Source organism: Chelonoidis abingdonii, chromosome 7 (assembly GCF_003597395.2).
Source record: "Chelonoidis abingdonii isolate Lonesome George chromosome 7, CheloAbing_2.0, whole genome shotgun sequence".
Classification (NCBI taxonomy): domain Eukaryota; kingdom Metazoa; phylum Chordata; order Testudines; family Testudinidae; genus Chelonoidis; species Chelonoidis abingdonii.
In genome coordinates, this window is record NC_133775.1 from 78,983,432 (window position 1) to 79,001,926 (window position 18,495).

The following is an 18,495-nucleotide window of genomic DNA, read 5'->3' on the forward strand; positions in this document are numbered from 1 at the left end:
ACACACGCACACACACACGTGCTGAAAAGGCAGTTCTGGTATAGTAACACTGTAAATTAACAGAAAATTACTGTTTTAATAGAAAGCAGTGGAATTATGAGATAGATTGAAGTATAATCACGACTGTAGCTCTGCATGCATCATTTTGTAAGCAAGTACTAATGAGTTACTGCTACACTTAACTGAATCAGTACAGACTCATACAGTAGAAGCAGAACCCGATTCCGCTACAAAACTCGAGAGTAAAAAGGCTGGACTTGCTTTCCTGAAAGAGTGCTGAATGCCTCCGTGTTAAACAAAACACAAAATAAAAGATATGAATAATTCAAATGAAGTTCCCAAAATGTAGTCTGTGACTCTGCAGTTAATCCACAAAGTCAGACCCCTCCTTATATCTTTGGCATAGCTGATACAGAGAGAAAAGTCATTAAACACCAGAAGCAACTGTCAAAAGCTAATCTGGAGAGAATTCTCAAGTGCTAACAAATGCCACCGGGACTGGAAAATCAGGAAATGATGTGCAACACATAGAATTCCCCTCCATTCACTGATCAGCAAGCAACAGCCAATGCTGGGTATAAGCCAAGCAATCGTTGGCAGTTTCTGCAATAGACTGTCTAATGAAGTCTAGCAGCCAGAGAATTATGTGAGAGATAAAATACTGAAAGTTGACAACACTGAGAGAAATCCAGTGATTTCATCAAAGGAACGCAGCAGTGATTAAAAGTTAGAATCACAGATAGCTAAATAATAGAACATAATTCATAAGTGCATATATGCACATGCCAGTTACTCATACAGAACACCTATCTATGTAAAAAGAATGTCAATATTGAACATATGAGCAATCAAAAATTAGGAAATGCCAAAATTAAGGTTGCCTGCACAACCTTAGCTCTTCCCCCTCATTTGTATACTCTACAATATTGTATTTAATCACAAGTACAATAATGAGGACAAAATGCACAAAGAGTTAAGAGTGTACAAGCGGCCCTAATTCTGGTGTTTCCTGACATAAGTGCTTCACTTATTTTAATATAAGGTTTTTTTTCTGACAGTTAAGGAGCCTCCATTACAACTGAATATTAAATATGTGTATATGTATGTGTACGCACACACACACAGACCCACTTACACTGACATTTCCAGCACGCTTAGATGCATTGTCAAATATTATTTTCCAAGATACTTGTCCCTGGCGCATCTCAATTACAGTCACTGTTTCACTGATACTTTCCTGAAGGACGTCCAGACTGCTGCTGAAGCTAGAGACATAGGATCTGAATGCATGAGAAAGAAGATCTTCATAACTATTGTAAGATACGTGGCTTTATTTTTTAGAAAAGCCCCCCGGCTAATTTAACTTTAAAACACTTAGATTACCTCACCCTACTCTGGCATTCCATAAAACATCGAGGTCCAGCAGAGTTGCGGGGATGTAATAATCACAGTAAGAGTTTTAGACTACGTTTCTTATGGACTGAATTCATGTATTTACCCCCCTTAAGCAGGGAGCGAACCATATCAATTCACCAAGAATGATACATTGTAGAGCAAAATAATCATCAAAACCAACAAAAATTAAAATCTCCATCAGATAGCACAGTTTGCATCTCTTTGGAAATACTTTGCACTGAATACAAAATGGCTGCCTATCATGGCAGACAGTAGAGTCCTTTAAAATATAGAGGTTTAGTACATGGAAAATAAAGGTAGGACAGTTATGTAGCTAAATAGACCCGTGTTTTTAAATTCTCATTTCAAAGTTATTTTACAATAAAGTTTCCATATTTTACCATTGGTTAAGTTCTCAAAGGGGTGGTTTGTTATTGTTTATACTTCAATTAACTCCCCCGCCACCCCAAGAAATAAGTGAATTTTTACCTTACAAAGTTTTAGAGTCTCCTGACTTTCTTATATAGTGAAATACTGTGCTGCATTCCATGTGCATCAAATTACTGTGTGTCAAACTGCCACAATAGCAGGTTCCTACATGAATGAACGCTATTTTTCACTTAACCCCTCAAAACTTTTTATTCATTTACTCCCCTTTGCTCTCAATGACAGAGACCAGAAGGATATTTTTTTATAATTAATTGTAGTTTTCCTTTCACCTGTTGAAGCAGGTTCAGAAAAAAGAAGCTCCAGATAGAAAAATGAAGTTCAAGAAAAACAGTATGCAGAAGTACCTAAGAAACACAAAGCATTACAAGAAGCATTAGCCAGCAAGAGAATGTCAGCAGGTACACCAAAGTTTATTTCTACATCCTACTAACTAAACAACTATGGGGGTGTGGGGGCCAGACTTAGCAAGCAATCATAAAGCATAAACATAATTCTGTAGTAAAAGCAACTGAGAACCAGATTACACTCTGCACCAGGTCATGTAAGCAGCTATCACTGATCACCATCACCCTCAACCTCAGAGAAGATTTATTGTAATAATACATTGCACTTTTGCAGCATCTTTCATTTCAGATGCTCAAAGAGCTTTATGAACATTAATTAAGCTTCTTAACTTCTATTTGAAGTAAACAGCATTGCCCTGATTTAACAGACAGGGAAACTGACGCAGTGGGACATAGAACCATAGTAGAGCTAAATGAACAACTGATTTTTTGGTTGGTGGCTGAACAGAATAATCCACTTAGTTGCTAACTGAATTTTTTCAGTTTGTTTTACCAAAATGAAAAACCAGAAAGATTTCATTGGTTTAGTTTGAAATGACTTTTTCTAAAGGAAATGTCACTTAGAGATGACATTTTTGAAAATGGTTATATCTAAACAAGATGTTCAAATGGTTCATTTAGAAAACAATATGAACTGGTTTGGACTTTTTAATTTTTTGTTCTTTTTTATTCAGTCAAAACTATTTGCTGAATTAGATCTGAATTTTTTAAATAGCTTCAGTCACTCTGAAACTGCAGTTTCTGACAAATTTACTATTCCTCCCAAAATTCTGTGCAGCTCTAAACCCAGATTCCTGTCTCCATGTGCTGCTCAGACCACTACCAGCACTAGATGGTACTTTGATATTACGGTGATTGATACCTTAAAAAGAACCTAAAATAGCCTTCTTTGTATGAATGTGGTAAACCTAAGTTCATCCCCAGTTTCTTGCAAGGGCCCACTTGGGTTCTCAGTCTGCTACGATAACAGAAAGTGGAGGCATTGTTCATTTTTTCACATTGAGGGATGGGCTTACAGTAGACCAACAAAGCTGGAAAAGTGGGCTGTTGGGGAGGGCACGTGGTCAGAGCAGTTGGGGCATGGGCTGATTCAGTGCATCAATGACAGTGCTGGGCAACCTGTGGCCCATTAGGGTAATCCGCTGGTGGATCACCAGACAATTTGTTTATATTTGCATGGCCGCCCGCAGCTCCCAGTGGCTGTGGATCGCTGTTCCTGTCCAATGAGAGTTGCGGGAAGTGGTTGCAGCAGCTCCCATTGGCGAACTGAGGCCACTGGGAGCTGTGGGCGGCTGTGCAAATGTAAACAAACTGTCTGGTGGTCTGCCAGCAGATTACCCTGATGGGCTGTGTGCGGCCCGCAGGTTGCCCACCACTGATGTATGATATAGCCTCTTCCAGCAGGCTGCTGTGCAGCCTCAGACACTACTGTCCCTGGGCAGAATCCCCAGAAGGAGGGCAGCAGCAGAAACTGCACTTCCCTGTGCAGCACAGGAAGCCCTATTGAGGGGTTTCCCATGGGGCAGTCTGCACAAACCAGCACGAGCTCAGAGTCTGTTAGGTGTGATACAAATGGTTCCCCCATGTCTCACTTTATTTTTCCTCCTCAGTGTTTTTTGTTTTTTTTAATGGGGTCACAAAAACACAAAGCTCCAGTTCACTGGATTACACTTCCTTTCTTCCCTCTTTTCCCTTTGGTCTCTCTAAAGCTCTTTGAAATAACACATGCAAAAGTGGGGTTTGGAGTTCAGTCTAGGCCCCCATTTCCCCTCTTGTAGCTCTTATCTTATGCATTCTGAGTTGCATGCATAAAAATTTCCCACACATCAAGTCAAGAACAGACATTCTCTGACAATCCCCAGTCCCACCTGAAGCTTGTGTCTAACCAACAACCCCAGAAAAAATAAATTGAGTTTGGAAGGACTGCAGGAGCCAACAATCTGATTATGAATTGTGACATCCCCATGGTTCCTCTAGATTCCAACTGTGGGGATGTTTGAATTTGCAGGAAGGGCCATGGGATAATTCCTGCTCGTGTTTTTTGTTTTAGACTCTTTCCAACAGAAAAAAAGGCACATCCATATGCTATCTGAAGAGCAAGTTGCCCTTGTCCTCGGACCATAAGATCTGAGGGAATTTGCTAGCTGGCAATTGGCAATAGGAGTGAAAAAGATTTTTGCATTTAATGCAAGGCATAGAGCAGAGTACACTGCAATATGCCATAGGGGGGACAGCGAGGTGTGCATGTAACTGCCTGTAACTGCTGATTCCTACTGCCTTATTTGGAAAATACTTTATAGTTGTTGCAAAAGGAATTTAGTAACAGTTATACCCAAACAGACTCTCTAATCTAGCATTCTGTCTCCTGCAATAAGCCCCCTATAATATATCTAATAATATAACTGATTAAAGATTTGCAACGTGAAATCTAAGAACTGATGATGGAGGTCAGCAAATCTGGCAGAGTTTCTTAACTGGGGATACACACAAGCCAGATGCCACAGGGTCAATGAGCAAAATCTTTCAGATTTCACTAGGAGGTTCAGGTTATGCAGAACTCAAATATGCAGGGGCACACCCACATCCCCTCACCTCCCAGAGTGTCCTCTACTACTCCGCTTTACGTCCAAGTACTGGCACCCTATCAACTCTTGGCTCTGCTGCCTCTGGGATGTGGTCATGGGGCTTGGTAATCCCTTGATGAGATAAAGTGGCAGAGGAGTTTTCTAGTGCTCTCTGCAGACCCTTAGGTTCTGGTACCAGGGCCAACAGAGATGGCAGGAATGGTGGCCGATATCTAGTAATGGTAAGGATGGCTGAGTCCCAGGTTTGGTGAAGCAGGTCACTGAGTGGGGGAGCAGGCTGGGAATGAAGACTGTATAAACCACAACAGTACTGGTCTGCAACACTTCATGGACCTAAGCCCAGACCAAAATGCCTCCTGATCTGTGGTGACTTCACAGTTCCAAATGAACTTTTGGACAGCCCTAGTGAATGGTCATATTATTGCCCTAGTCTAGTGTAACCGGATGTGCTATTCCTAGTCACATACTTCAGGTGTCTAATTCTTTTCAGGGTTCTACTAAACTATTTGTCTCAGCAACATCATGAAACAATGAAATTCCACCGGTTGATTATACATTCTTTACAGATTGCTGAATCATGCACCAGGGTAGAGTAGTTGCTATCCTTTTACACTGAGACAGCAAAACCCACAACCCATTCAAGTGGGAAGAAATCTGTTACCAGTGTAGTTTTCTCCTGTGAAATAAGTGAGAACAGTCAAGAAGACAGCCCTACCAGACAGAAACACACATATTGTGGGGCTCACAACAAATTTTTCTGCATTAAAAGTTAAACCTCTGACTCACAATATTCAAGTGGTACCTTTAAACAGTACTTAGTTCTCAGGATTTTAAACCCTGGTGATCGTATTATTTAATCAATGTTGACAGTTGTCCAAAAACACACATCATATTTGATCTGGATCTCTCTCTATTCAGAAGAAATAAAATTTATCGGCACTACAAGGATATCCAAATGATTGATGGATGGAACAAAGCAAGAAGAGTTAGAGCCAAACTCATAAAGCAGTTCTAGAATAGCCGGCATTTGCTTTTATAAGGAGAGTTCTTAGTCCTTTGCCAACCAAGGATTACCATAAAATTCACAAAATGTTTTCTTGAATGCCATTTAACGTGAATCATTAATTATGACAACATCCCCACCACTTGCTAGGAAACTAATCATTGACTCTTACCTCATTGTTTTTTAATTTGGTTGTCTCCTGCAAGCAAGTTTGGTATTACCAATATGAAACTGTGAAATTATGAATGAGGTGGAAGTATGGGAGAGGCTGCACAACAGGAAACAGTGAAACCTGTAATGTGAAATTCTGTGAAGTGAACATCATGCATTTGGCACAGTGCTAATCATGCAAGGGGTTGCTCTTTACAGAGAAGTTTACTGTGTTCAGGTTATATGGATCTCACACCCCTTCTGTTTCAGTTGGAAGGAATGCAGAATCCCAAAGCCAATCACTGATGAAACTGTTCCATTTCCCCTAGTTTAGGATTTTGTTAAGAGAGTTTTATGCAAGTCTAAGTTTTTCTCAGATTTCCAATTGGATTCTTAGGCTGCAATCCCGTAACAAGGCTCAGGATGGGTAGACCTCTGCACTTGTGCCAAAGGCCATTAGACTCACCTACACGACATTCATTGCAGGATCCAGACCTTACTTATGAAATATAAATAGGAAACAGAAGCTGAGAGTCAAGATACTGAGCGTTATGTATATTGAACTGCAGGAAATTCTAAGAAGTGTCTTATACTTATTGAATTGCCAATCACACAGTAGTTACTATTCCATAAATCCAGCTTTTTACATTACCCTAATGCAGACTTGGTATCCAGTCACTTCTTGTGAAAAAGCAACACGAATGAGTAGTTTCTAAATAAGCATGTTTTACCTGCAAGAGTTGACATCATACAACTTCTAAAAGGAAATAACAGCATGACCAATTTCAGGCAATTGGGAGCCAGTTTGCTTAAATAGTGCAGTGTCTAATTTTCGGGCTATTACACACAGTCATGAAACTGCATGTGGAATCACTTGCCTCTAGCTAAACAAAAGCAGTGATCATCTACACTGAATGTAAAGGCAAGCCAGAAATATTTATGCTGCAACTCCATGACCAGGGCTCCAACATGTTATGGGAATACAAATCATAATAATAATGTACTACACTTACCTGCTGTTACCTAACAGATCAAATAAAAAGTTTCATGCTGAACTTAAAGATTTCCAAGGGCTTGATGTCTGCAATACCTACTCACGTGACATCTGTACAACTACCTGCAAGTGTAAGTGTTCCTCAGCATAACTAAGGGATCAAAGAATTCAGGCCCCAAAAGGAGGGAAAGCTCCTATAACTTGTGAACAGTAACTGTACATTTCTCAGACTCCTGCAGAATCCTAAGTGGACAATTCTGAAGTCAGGAAGGGGAAAAAAAGCAACAATCAAAGAAGAGGTTTATTTTATGGTGCGCCTATACTTTGTCAGATAGTCCATTAGTACTGTGAGATGTTCTAACTAGAGTGCTCACTGCAAAGATTTATGAGGCACAACAATGCCATGTTCTGCACCTGAATGGGCTGACTGATGCTGTTACACATTGGTTAGAAACCTGCATCCAGGGCTGTTTAGTGAAAGCAATTCATTAAGGATTAATTGCTCACTAAAATACCAATATACTATAGGATACAGCTGGACTAGAGGAATGGCATTGCTCTACAACAGGGCTACTTTTAACATTTATTACTTCCTTTAACCTTTGAATGGACATCTTTCTCCTTTGTCCCTTATTTGAATTTCCTGGGGAAACATTGCGGAGATTAGTCTGGGTTAGTAATCTGTTTTAAAAGTGGATTTACCATCAGTAGCTCTGGAAAGAATATATAGAAATGTCCTTGCACTTAAACAGGTAGCAGTGCAACTGCCTCCGCATTTCATTTTATGTTTCTTCCCAACCCATTTTATAAAGGTGAGTGTATCTTTTGAAATCGATAGTTAATGTTAGGTCCTTTTATTTTGGTGAGGGAGGTGGGGAACAGATCTTATTGGAGTTCAGTTCATGTAAGGGTAGACTAAAGCTGTTGTGTTTTACTCCTGTTATAGGGAAAACACAAACATGTATGTATTGACAATACATGCAACTTAAATCTTCTACTCTAATATTCTGAATAAAAAAAATCTTTTCTACAGGTCACAATTTATTTTTATATTTTGTTAACCATCAATGAAAACTTTCTACCCATCTAGTATCTTATAGCACAGTGATTTTTACAATGACTGGGTTAAAATTAATATGCTGCCTTTCCTCTAAACTTCATTCAGTAAAAGATAAAAATTGTACTTAAGGAGAATACTAATTGATGTATTTCTTTCTTTAATTTCTCACTAAATATTCTGACAATTTTACATAACCCATATTTCAAAGGAAACCTCTGTCAAGAAACTGCTGCCTTTATTATGATTTCAGACAATTCTGCTCCTCTGTTAGGAAAACTTGGCAGCATTAATCATCTATGCATGAATGAACTCCAAGAGAACTGCCAGGGACCACTGGTTTCCCTCTTTTTTTTTTCTTTTAAATTTTTATTTGTCTCACACCAATGGTTGTTTTTTTAATGAATTTCACCATTGGGGTGAGTGTCACTGTGTGATTAGAAAACATTCTGCTATTGCCTACATTTACTTAAATAATTCAAATACGTATGCTTTGCCTGTTCCTATCAAATACCATAAACAATATTTCTTTACTAAATCTGACAGAGAAAGACCAGTCCCCTCAGGATAGTTCTTCGAATGAGAAACATTTTTTTCTACTTAATTTATTTTGTCTCTGGTTTCTCTTATTAGTCTCTGAAGCATCTAGAATAAGAAATACTCACAAAAATTTCCTTTTGTACTACATACATTCAAGCAGTTTTTATTTTCTTCAGGTCACAAGAGTCACAGGAGTACTGTGTCTAGTGAACCATACCAAACTAATGAATTAATTATTAGTAGTGCTTCCACTTCCCGAAAAGAAACTTTTGACCCCAAAGAGAGGGTAAAACAAAAATAATACTTAGATAAAAGAAAAGTAGCATGTGTGGCAAAAATCACAACATAAAATGCCCCTCAGCTATGGTAACATTCCAAAAGCTAACATAAGCCTTGAAATAAAGCACAAAGCCTAACTCCAGCACTAAAGACCATATGACTTACAAGGCATGAAGATGAGGATGAGAAATAAGTGCATTGAAAAGCTGATGCTTTATTTCCCTCAACCTGCTACTCACAGTGATTTTGTTGAAATACACTTAAATAAAGGTAAATAGGAGCTGGAAAGCTAGGAAGTTCTTACCATCTGACAAGTCAATTAGCCCGAGGTAGTGCAAAAGTTTCAGAGAAGAACACACCACCACCACAATCCCTAAAGTCTGGAGTCCCTCTGACTCTCCTTTATTCCACATCCTTTAAGGCACCACACAGATACCCACTGGTGTGCTAGCCAAACAACTGGCAGACATCTAATGCTGGGAAATCGTCTGTTTGAAGCTTTTCTTCCTGCTGCTCAGTAAGTATCTGGCTCATTTTCTCTCTTCGTGTGTGTGTGTGTGTCTCTCTCTCTCTCTCTGCGTTTCTCATCCTCTCCCCCTATTTCCATTTCTTCTCTCTCTCTCACATACAAGCAATTTCTGCATTTAACAGTAATCTATGGTTTTATTTTCTCTCCCCCTCAGGCAATTCTCCCACGAGTTTACTCTGCTCCTGAACAACTTAGCATTATGTTGCCTACTTCGGCAACGTTACGCATGATTTTTAAATCTGTGTAAACAATGATTTTCTGTTTTGCTTTGTTTTTTTTTGTAACCTTACTAATGTAGATGCTTTCTGCAAATGCTTCTGCGGTACTGCATGGAAAGTAAACGCAAAGCGTGGAGGGAAACATTTTAAGACATTCAGCTGGAAGAATTCCAAGTATAACAGTGACAAGTCAGGATATATTCAATGAGCCCCTCCAACACACACACTCGTAAATCAGCATAGGAACCAGGACTTCAAAACACCACTACCACTTGAGCTAAAGGAACAACTCCATTTGTTGGTACTGTAGTAGGCTCTGATATTCTTTGGATTACCTATTAGAGAGGTACACAGTGCACTTAGCCATTCTGTAACATATGCACGGAAGTCTCAGTGGACCAAAATCCGGCCTGACATGGGCACCAATTGCATGCAGGCAAACAAGACTAATAATGTTGCAGTTTGTTATAGCTTATTTTTGCAACATTTTACTGGGCTGGCTACTTTCCCCCCACTAAAGAGTAAAGATATCATGTATTTTTTCCATCGCCACCATGGGAGAATAAATTTTGTGCCTCGGCTGGTAATTTTCGGGACTATTGTTGCAGGGCTCCAATAACACTGAATGTTTTTCATCTTTAAAGCACTTTATAAACATCAAGTGAGTCTCACAATATATGGATAGATTTTATTATCCCCATAATACAGGAGTAGAGACTCAAAGAATGAGTCAGGAGCAGAATTAGAACATTGGGTCCCATATTTATGCTCAGGGAATTACCTCATACTTTTCTCTAATCATATCCCTCACCTCTGCTACCTTTGTTCATTCGTTGCTTCTCCAAAAATCCTCTTGTCTCTGTTTAAAAACACTTTCAGGGACACAGCTGACATGTTAAGGGTCCAAAGCAGCGTGTTCATGCCCAGCTAACAGAGCCTCACACTGTTACTATGGTGCTTGACTGCAGGGCTTCTACCTTCTTTATGATTATTTGTATAGATAACAAGGTTACTTAATAACACTGGAAAAATTGCAGAACAGAGCAAGACAGTATTTCTCCAGATGTAATAGTCTGGACCAATGAATATTCAGTAAGGCCAAAGGAGTTTTTAATTAAAGCACCTGAGCAGAAACAGAACAAAGGGTATGCGTCATTGTAGCGAGGCGACGTGGCTCGCCTCCTCCCCAGGGAGGGTCGAGCCCCGTCAATCATCCATAGGGGCGGGACCGCTGAGCGGAAGTCCCATCCCTCAGAGGGTCAGGTGGCGACCCGGAAGAATAAAAGCCGGGCCCCAGCCTTCAGTTGAAGGTCTGCCGCCGTCAGGAGCAGACGTGCCCGCCGATGCCCGTAACTGGGAGACTGCCGAGGCCGGAGGCCGGGACCAGGAGCCGCCAGAGCTTCCCCGTAGTCGATACGATGAGGAGCTGCCAGAGCTTCCCCGCGCCCGCTACGACGAGGAGCTGCCAGAGTTTCCCCGCGGCTGCTACAACGAGGAGCTGCCAGAGCTGCCCCATCCCTACTACGGCCCTGAGGAGCCCCCAGACCAGACCTGTCCCGCATTTCCAGAGATACTACAGGAGCTGCTGCCCAGCCCGGACTGGGAGGAATCGATGGTTCTGGACGTCCCCGAAACTGAGACCCCGGACCAGGTAGGAACAGAGGGGGATGTAGGAAGTAGCCCGGGGGCAGCTGACTCCAGTCAGGCTGCAGAGCTACCCCTGCCAATGTCAGTGTGTTTCGGTCAGGATCCCCACTGACCACCGGTAATGGTGACAGCCACTACCAGGACCCAGGGCTGGAACGCAGAGGAGTGGGTGGGCCTGCGTTCCCCCTGCCACCCATACCCGGGTGGCAGAATCCCCCTCTCCCCGGCCTAAGGAGGCCACTGCAATTATACTATTGCAACTGTGTTTGGTGCCCCGCCCAAACCACGGGCTGGGCCCCTTTTGACTTTGCCACTGCTCTGCCCTGCCCCAAAGGGCCAGAGCTGATTGAACTATTGCAACTGTGTTTGGTGCCCCACACGAACCAAGGGCTGGGCCCCTTCTAACTTTGCCACTACAGGGTCCTCTTCCCAGGGACAGACCTCCCAGGGCAGGGCCGCGGGTCCAAGGATCGGCCCCTTAGACGATAGCAAGGCCGGCGTGACTCCCCTCCTCCCCAGGGAGGGTCGAGCCCCGGCAGAGACCCATCTACAGTCATAAACAGATAGTTAAGGGTCATGTCTCTTACCTGAAAGGTTAAGAAAGCTAGAACTGGTGACACGCGCTGACAGAGACCAAAGGGGGACAGATCATTCAGATCTTGTGGAGGAAGTCTGTTGTTTGTGCTCTGTGTTGGGGGTTTCGCTCTTGGATAGAGGACCAGATGTCACCAGGCTCTCCGAATCTTATCTGATCACTCTTCATGTTTCAAAACTTGTAAGTAATCCCAACGGCGGTGTTCTTTTTGTTTCTACTTTTATGTCCTTTTGCTGACGGATGTTTCTCTGTTGCTGTAACTTGACTAAAGGCTAAGGGGGTTCCTCTGGGCTATCTGAACCTGCTTTACCCCTGTAAAGTATTTTCCATCCTGATTTTACAGAGATGATTGTTTACTTTTCTTTCTTTAATTAAAAGCTTTCTTTTTAAGAACCTGATTGATTTTTCCTTGTTTTAAGATCCAAGGGGATTGGATCTGGACTCACCAGGGATTGGTGGGGAGAAAGGAGGGGGGATGGTTAATTTCTCCTTGTTTTAAGACCCAAGGGATTTGGATCTGTGTTCACCAGGGAATTGGTGAAGTCCCTCAAGGCAACCCAGAGAGGGGAAAGTTTTAGGGGGACAGAGAGTGCTCCAGACACTGGAATTCTGGATGGTGTCAGTTTACCAGATCTAAGCTAATAATTAAGCTTAGAAGTGTCCATGCAGGTCCCCATATCTGTACCCTAAAGTTCAGAATGGGGAAGGAACCTTGACAGTATGTCTGTGCTGCAATCAGAGGTATGATTGCTGCGTGTACAACCATACCTGAACTAACTTTAATTTAATTAGTTCAGGTGCCAATATCAGTGAAGGTGTGGTGGAATGGACTTCTGTGCAGACTAGCCACCTGAGCAAATACCCAGGGTCCTTGTCAGAATTGTACAAGCCATGCTTAAACTAGTGCTGCTGCATCTTCGCTGCTACTGGTACAGTACTCATGCAGCCTAGTTCGGCTATGTCTACACATGGTGTTGTCATACCTCCGATTGCAGGGTAAACATACCCATTACCTGTTTTCAGCTCTAAACACTATCTTTGTGACAAGAGAGACCTCTGATGCTAACTATGTTATAGAAGAGAAAAGGAGGTGGCTTTTCTCTCCATGAAGAATGGTCTGGGGGGTCAAAGCACTGACCTGTGTTTTGGGAGTTCTGGGTCTATTTACAGCTCAGATAAAGACTTTCTTCTTCTTCACGTAAACTCTCTGGACCTCAGTTTTCCTTTGGTGCAACAGGAAAAATGTGCATTACCAGAACCCCAAAGGGATGTTGGGAGGGTTGGTGTTTAAAGAACTTTGAGATCCTCCAAAAGAAGCCATTTTAAACGTAATATCAAATATTATAGGTGGCCATGCTATTGGTTGTCAACAATTTATCTTTTCCCATACACAGATGGCCCATGAATAGATCAGGATTTTGCAAATTTATTAGTATTCATAAGTGTTCAGTCAAATAGTATTCATCTATCCAGGTTTTTACACAGTGCTCATCAGCATGATATACGAGCCATTCCTGTTTAAGAATGTAGTTACTCTAAAGAGGTTTTGTGCACTGTTTGTAGCATCCACCTCACTAGATATTCAATATTCAGGCTTAATGACTGGTCATTCAGTCACATGCTATAGTTTCTGTTCCCTGATTGAGTGACCAAAAGAGGAGCAACACCTGGAGAAATCAATAAGCTACTGAGTCTCTCAGAAAGGAGTGGGAGCATTTTAAGGAGAAATACACAATAAACAAGACTAGATATTCTTAGTGTATTTAAAATTTTATTCTGTCCTGTTTTGCACAAAAATATCATTATATTTGATTATGAATGTGAATTACAGAATTTAAAATAGCTGGGTTCCTTTCTGCCAGAGGAAAGGAGAAAGACATAGGGCAGATTTATTGGCAGTCTAGTAGACTTTGCACTCAGTTGTCTCATGTCACTTTCTACCAAGCACTTGAACGTACACTGTATACAGCAGTCAAGGGAGTCCTTCTGGTATGAATGTGTACACTGACAACAAATATACTAGTTTGTCCACAAATACATTTATCCAAAAGAAATACCTATATTAGCACAAAAAAAGATTCTTCCCAATCATACAAACAAAAGCTAATCATACTAACATTCACAGAATAATCCGGTGGTTAGGGTACTCTCACTTTGGATGTGATGGGAAACCCACACTGAAGTCCTTGCCTGATTTGGAGCAGAGATTTAAACCCAGGTCTCTCCTCCCCAGTGAGTGCCCTAAACACCAGTCTATCAGCTACCCTGGGGTGGGTGGGTTGCCGTGTATGTATGCGTCTCTCCCCCTGCCCCCACTCTAGGCAGGACAGGAAAAATTTCAAAATCTCAAAGTTTTGGGTGACAGAAAGACAGTTTTCCACTTACCTCTAAATTAGAGTTTCCACTAAATGCAACCATGAGTAGTACTTAAACCTGCAACCTGATTTTAAGAGTTATGCTCATCCATTCAGGGAGCTAAACCATACCATGGGATTGACACATCCAGTCAAAACAACTTCACTTTTGAATATCAAATACACACAACAAAATGATGCTGAATGAGCTACTACCCAAGAATTACTCACAGTGAGGGCTTGGTGAGTAAATCTGCACAATACAGTCAAGAAAAGTGCCATCTTTTTAATGACAACGTGCAAAGAGAGGTGAAATTTGTTGTATAAATTGCTCCTTACAATTTATTCACCTTTCTCTAAATATTATGCACTGTCCACATGCAGTTCTCTGGGATCATTATTTAATCTTTATTTTCTGTTTCTTCTAGTCAGTATCTTTATTGCTTCTGATCACAACTTGAATCAGCTTCACTTACACCTGGATCTGGGACATGGATAACTGGGATACAGGACAGATCACCAGGGAAAGGAATAGGGAACTCTGAGGTTCCCAGAATTTCCATCTACCAAATTTTGTCATGAATTTCATGAGTTTTGATGCTTTTCTTAAAGCCCCATCCCCACAAGATGAGTGATGACAAGAGAATCTCAGATTTCATTTTTTTAAGAGTAAGTTTTTAGCCATGGTTACAGAGGAAAACTTGGAATTGTGACCCTCTAGATCCTAAGAGTTTAAAAACCAGAAAGAAAATAATAACAATGAACTTTTTTTTTAATGCTCATCATTTGTAAACTAGTCTTGTGATTTGGGGGGCATTACTCGTGGTTCTTCAACATTTGGGGTTAGCAATAGTGGGTTCCATCAGTTTCCTCAATATTGTTCTATTGCGGGAGGGAGACAACTCCCACAATCCAAGGATCTTGGAGATTACCTGAAGCCAGCACCATGCCTGTGGCGGCTGCACACTGCATAAACTCCAAGACCTCTCTACTCCGATAGCCCAATTTCGGCTATGCTGCCTGGGATTCACACAGTCACCACAGCATCTTAGCCCCTACAATGTGGATTTCACAGTGCTGAGCGGCTCCACTCAGTTCGGAATAGCCTCAAGCTGAATTCCCTGCTGGTTGCTAAGGGAGAAAATATGCACCATGCAGCTGTCCTATCCAACCCCCAATGAACTTTCCACTGGGGGTTAGTGGGGTAGAGAGGTATGGGGAAGCAGCTTCCCCTGCGATCACCACTCTGCACGGACAGCTGTCAGCATGCAGCCCTCACACAGAATCCAGGCCCTCTGTGTGTAACTAACTGAAAAGATGAGCTCTCTGGTTCTACTTTGATATTTGCACTGTCAGGAATAATTGAGCAGGAAGTTGGCTGCATCCTTATTGAGATATACTTGTGGTGGGATTTAAACAAGATGAAGAGGTGCTGCTCAGCTTAGCTCCCCATAGGACCCTGCATAGAAGCACATTGTCAGATCTTCTTCAGAAGATGAAAAAATATTGATCAGATGTAGAGGTGAGGAACATATAGCTTATCTACACCTAGATATTTTCTAGGAGCTTCTCATGGGGCCTCAAGTAAAACCCAGCATTCAATGAGCTTCAAACTTGACTTGGATTTCAAACTTTTGGAGCTCTCTGGCATTAATTACATTCTGTAACAATAAGACTTTCTGAAGTTCTATAACAGCTTTCAGTTGGAGAGTCTGCACTTCACAAATATTCAGTAACTATGCCTATGAGATATGTACTAATATTCTCATTTTACAGACAGTTAAACTGAGGAAGAGAACACATAAGCAATTTATCCAAGCTGACGCAGAAAATAAGCAGCAGAGCAGGGATTAGGATCTACGAGCAGCAATTACTGGTCCTGTATTCTAACAAGAGCATCACGCTTCCTGCAGAACAGCATTCAAAAACTACACAGATATTTTCAAATATATATGAAAGTGTTAAACTCCCTGATGAATCAATAGAAAAAGCTGTATGTCTGCCAGCAACTTAAAATGAAAACAAAGACACTGCGAGTAAAAAAAAAATAAAAAAAAATCAAGAACACATTCAAAAATGATAGATCTCTTGATGATAGATACACTTGCTGGTGCCTGGCATATAATAGCTCCTGCAGGCAATAAACATTTAGAATATCGCAAATAATTGCAATAAAGGTTTCTGCGGTGTGTGTGAAACATGTATCTCTTGGGAACATATGTTGGTATTATATAAAGATCATTCAAAATAATGTACAATGAAAAGGAGTTTGTAGGAAAAAAGGAATGGCTATAGTGGATCAGAAGAATGATCTATTTAGTCCTTAAAATCAGCCAGGTCAAAATGCATCATAAAGTTCAAGAATCCCTGCAATGGACAAACGCAGAACAACCTTCCTACAGAGGAAGTTTCTTTCTGTGCCCAGGCGGTCAGTAATTGATTTATGCTCTGAAGAATGGGAGGTTTACATTCCTTATTTTGTTTTAAATGTATCAAAAATAACTGTGGATCCTCTTATTATCCATATATATTTTTTAAAAAAAACTTCACTGAATCTTGTGGCAGTAAGTTTCACAGGTTAATTATATGTGGTGTAGAAAAGTATTATTTTTTTTAATCAACTCTTAGATTTGATTAAATGTTCCCCTGTTCTTGCATTAAGACAATGGACAAACAGGATCATCTGAATGATTTTTTCTATAAGATTCATTGTTTCATATACCTCTAGCACATCCGCCCCGTTAATCTCCTTTCTACACTGTACAGTCAGGGGCATGGATCAGCATTCATGTCATGCTCCAAATTCAGTGATGAATTCTGGTAATATGCCACCTTAGACACATTCCACATATACTGAGATGACTGTACTGTTCAAATCATTTCATTTCTTCATATGGAAATTTTTCTATAGTTCTAATCATTTTCATTAACTACCCCCACCCCCACCCCCACCCCACTCCCTGACACCCTATTTCTCCTGTACTTTTTGAGATGGGGGTGATGAGATCATTTGCAATATTCCAGGTGGGGACATAACATCAGATTATATAAAATACTGAAAATACAACAATATTATTTTCCATGTAGTTTATCCAGCCTAACATTTGTTTTGCTTTTTTCACTGCCACTGTGCATGAAGCAAAGGATTTCATGGAGCTAGCCAAAACGATGCCCAGATCTTTTGCATAAGTTATTATAATCCGTCTAGAACCTAGATGAGTGTATCAATAGCTTTTTTTTTCTTTTAATATGCATCACCCTGCATTTCTCAGCAATGAATTTCATTTGACATCATGCTACCTATTCATCTAGCTTGGTTAGGTCCTTTTAGAGTTTCTCAATTCCCGCTAAATAATTCTAAATAATTTTGTGCCACCATCTGCAAAGTTTGAGGATAAAAAGCTATTGATTGATGCCTGCTGACAGCTGCAAAATTACAAGGATTTTAGCAGATCTGGTGCATTGGGAATTGATGTTTTAGGGTACTAGCTTAACGTATTAGCAATCACTAGCTATTTAGGGACAATGAGCCACGTTTCATTTTCATTTGCACCAGTGCAAATCCACAGCAACTCCACAGATACAAATTAATTTGGTTTAAAAGCTGCACACCAATTAGGCAGGACTATTACATTTTTGTTTTCTGGCACTTATATAGTCTTCAGTGTTTTTGGAAGTAATGCCTAATTACAAGCTATTCTCATCACTTGAGGATATATTCTGCATAGTGATAAGTGAACCACAATTGTTTCATTGGTTTGGGTCAAATAAAAAAACAGAAGTTTGGATGCTTCTCCGGTTGTGTTGTACAGAGAGCTAGTGATCAGGAGTTCTTTCTTATGCTCCTTATTGTACCATTGCTTCCACGTGTGATCATGGGCAAATCAGCAACAGCTAGACAGTGTCTTGAACTGCATAGTTGTCCTGCCCCAGGGAGAACTCCTGCGAAATAATTATAAGGCAACAGAGCTGGAAGGAAGAATTTAATCAGAGAAAATGTGAATGATAATTGGCAAACATTTAAGATCCAAAAGTCACAATCTAGGAAGAAGGCTGTATTGATTAAAAAAACAAACCTGGTTTAGAGGGGAAGTGAAGGTAGCTACAGAAAATAAAAATAGCAAATGTAAGAAAGGGAAAGTTGATAAATATAAAACAGGAAGCTAGGAATTGTAGAAAATAGATAGGGGAAGCAAAGGGAAATAAGGAGAAATCTATGGTCAGCAGAGTTAAGAGCAAGAAAGAGTTTTCAAATATACTAGGAACACAAAAAAATGCTGACAATGGTATTGGTCCATTATCAGATGGAAATTGTAGAACTACCAATAACAATGCAGAAAAGGCAGACGTGCAAT

General features: G+C 40.7%; 1 protein-coding gene across 3 annotated transcripts in view; it reads right to left on the reverse strand.

The window, feature by feature from the left end:
- The window catches only part of KCNIP1 (potassium voltage-gated channel interacting protein 1), a 572,709-nt gene that overhangs the window by 119,360 nt on the left and 434,854 nt on the right, over nucleotides 1-18,495 (reverse strand). For 2 of the 3 annotated variants that reach the window (XM_075068064.1, XM_032768770.2), the window contains exon 1: nucleotides 9,102-9,297. The exons of the other annotated variant lie outside the window; for it this stretch is intronic. In XM_075068064.1, coding sequence (XP_074924165.1) covers nucleotides 9,102-9,210 — 109 coding nt within the window. In that variant the 5' untranslated portion in view covers nucleotides 9,211-9,297. Of the gene's footprint in view, nucleotides 1-9,101; nucleotides 9,298-18,495 lie in introns of those variants that run through there. 3 annotated transcript variants of the gene reach the window in all.